Source organism: Cystoisospora suis (assembly GCF_002600585.1).
Source record: "Cystoisospora suis strain Wien I chromosome Unknown contig_2481, whole genome shotgun sequence".
NCBI lineage: Eukaryota > Apicomplexa > Conoidasida > Eucoccidiorida > Sarcocystidae > Cystoisospora > Cystoisospora suis.
This window is the reverse complement of record NW_027155280.1, coordinates 529-2436: the sequence shown is the minus strand read 5'-3', so window position 1 is coordinate 2436 and position 1908 is coordinate 529. Positions and strand designations below refer to the sequence as shown.

General features: G+C 42.7%; 1 protein-coding gene across 1 annotated transcript in view; it reads right to left on the bottom strand.

Annotated features, from left to right (window-relative positions):
- CSUI_005151 (pre-mrna-processing-splicing factor 8) overlaps window positions 1-1697 on the bottom strand; it is an 8362-nt gene extending 6665 nt beyond the window's left edge. The window contains exons 1-2 of the mRNA XM_068065330.1: window positions 1560-1697; window positions 556-684 (exon numbers count right to left, since the gene is read on the bottom strand). Coding sequence (XP_067922688.1) covers window positions 556-684; window positions 1560-1679 — 249 coding nt within the window. The 5' untranslated portion in view covers window positions 1680-1697. The remainder of the gene's footprint in view (window positions 1-555; window positions 685-1559) is intronic.
- Window positions 1698-1908: the final 211 nt, after the last annotated feature.

Sequence of the window (1908 nt, the reverse complement as noted above, 5' to 3'; positions counted from 1 at the left end):
GACCAAACAGACCGACCCGAAGAATGAGACAGACAGATGAAGAGAGACACAAATACAGAGATAGACGACGTCCGCATGAGATACATATCCACTGTGAAGAGAAAAAGACGAAATGAGACCTGTGGTGGACAGCCGTCCACTTCTCTCGTGAAAAGGGAGGCGAGCAAGTCGCTCTTCTTCACTACTGAATGAACACACCCCCCACCGCCGGATAGTTCTCTGTCTAACTCTCAGAGACTGCAAAAGAGGACTATGATCTCTTTTGCAGCCTGTGACAAAAGGAGAGAGAGACTCGCTCATTTGAAAGTGTTACGCGATATATATATAGATATATATCTATGTATGTATATCGCATGCAACAGACTCCTCGAAGATGCACTGAACGAGATGAGAAGATGACGTATGCTATGTGAGGACGATGGACAGGAGCAATAGCAGTCGTTGCATACTATACATAGTCTACTGTAGATTCTTGAGAAACTCCAAATGAGGCGGAGAGAAAGAGCGAGAAAAGGGACAATTAGAGAAGTGAAGAAACTTTTTTTTTGAACACACCTGACAGAGATCCATAACAATCGATTCATGGACTTTCTGCCATAAGTGAGCTCGCATGATCTGAATGAGAGAAATCTTCAACGTAGGAATCTTCCCGTGCATAAAGATACCCGTCAAGTCCAGTTGCACCTGTGAAACATACAGGACAAGAAGACAGAGACGATGCAACACACATTCTCCCTAAACGTAAAGACTCCCGTGTGCTTTTTCCACACATGTCCCAACAGATACATTACCTCTGAGAGAAAGAAACAGAATCGACTTCCACAGAAAACAATCCTCATGCTGAATCCATCAGGATACAAGAAGCCTGTCTTCTCCATTTTCGAAAGATGTACACCCAGGAAGAGTCTGGCATACATGCATCCTAGTGAGAACTGTCTCCATGATCTTTTCGTAGACAATATAATCTTCATCAAATACAAACCTTTATATAATTCTCAACCACGAAGCGAAAGGAGAGGAAGGCCGTCTATTGCCCTGTATGTATCAAGAGTACTAGAGGACTGACGCTTGTCATAAGAGGAGAAAAAATGCGACTCTGACAAACGAAGAAAGAACTGGATAGACGTCGCCATCATTCTATCTGCTTTACATGTGAATGACGAAGTCTGCTATGTACCTCTTTAGTGAGGGAAACAAGCAAAGGGGCATGCTTTTCTCTGTCGCCTCGATAGAACACAAACGAACTTCGCGAGAGAGGGCGGAGCACGGTCCACACGGACACACAAGTCTCGAAACAGGAAGAGAAAAAGAAGGATGAAAAGAGAAGGGACAGTGGGAGAGAGAAGATCAGGAGGACACTTGCAAGCGAGGTGCTGAGGTAACAGCAATGTCCTACAACTGGAACCACTCTTACTGCCATCACATAAAAAGAGAGGGAAAAGCTCGGCTGTCTCCAACTAAAGAAGACTATAAAGACAGCTCTCCGTACGAAGTAGAAGAACGTGAAGAAAAAAGTTCATTCACTAGTTTCTCTGGTTAAATTCTTAATATCTTCTTACCTGGAAACCGACGTAAACATTCGCACGATTGATCGTTGGAGACCACCAGAGGGTGAAGCGACGGTTTGGAATCTGATTCAGACCAGATCGCTGTGCATTTGTCAGTTTCTTATACTTCATACTCTCTTCAAATCTGATCGATACATACAGCATCGAAGGACAGAGACAGATAAACAGATACTTGCAAGATAGATACAGTCAAAAAAATAGATAGAAAGACAGATTCAAAATAGATAGATGGATCCAAGAGAGATAGATACATCCAAGACAGAAAGACGGAGAGATTCAGGATAAATAGATAATTAAAGTGAGATGGATAAATAAATTCAAGACAGACGGATAGATAGAT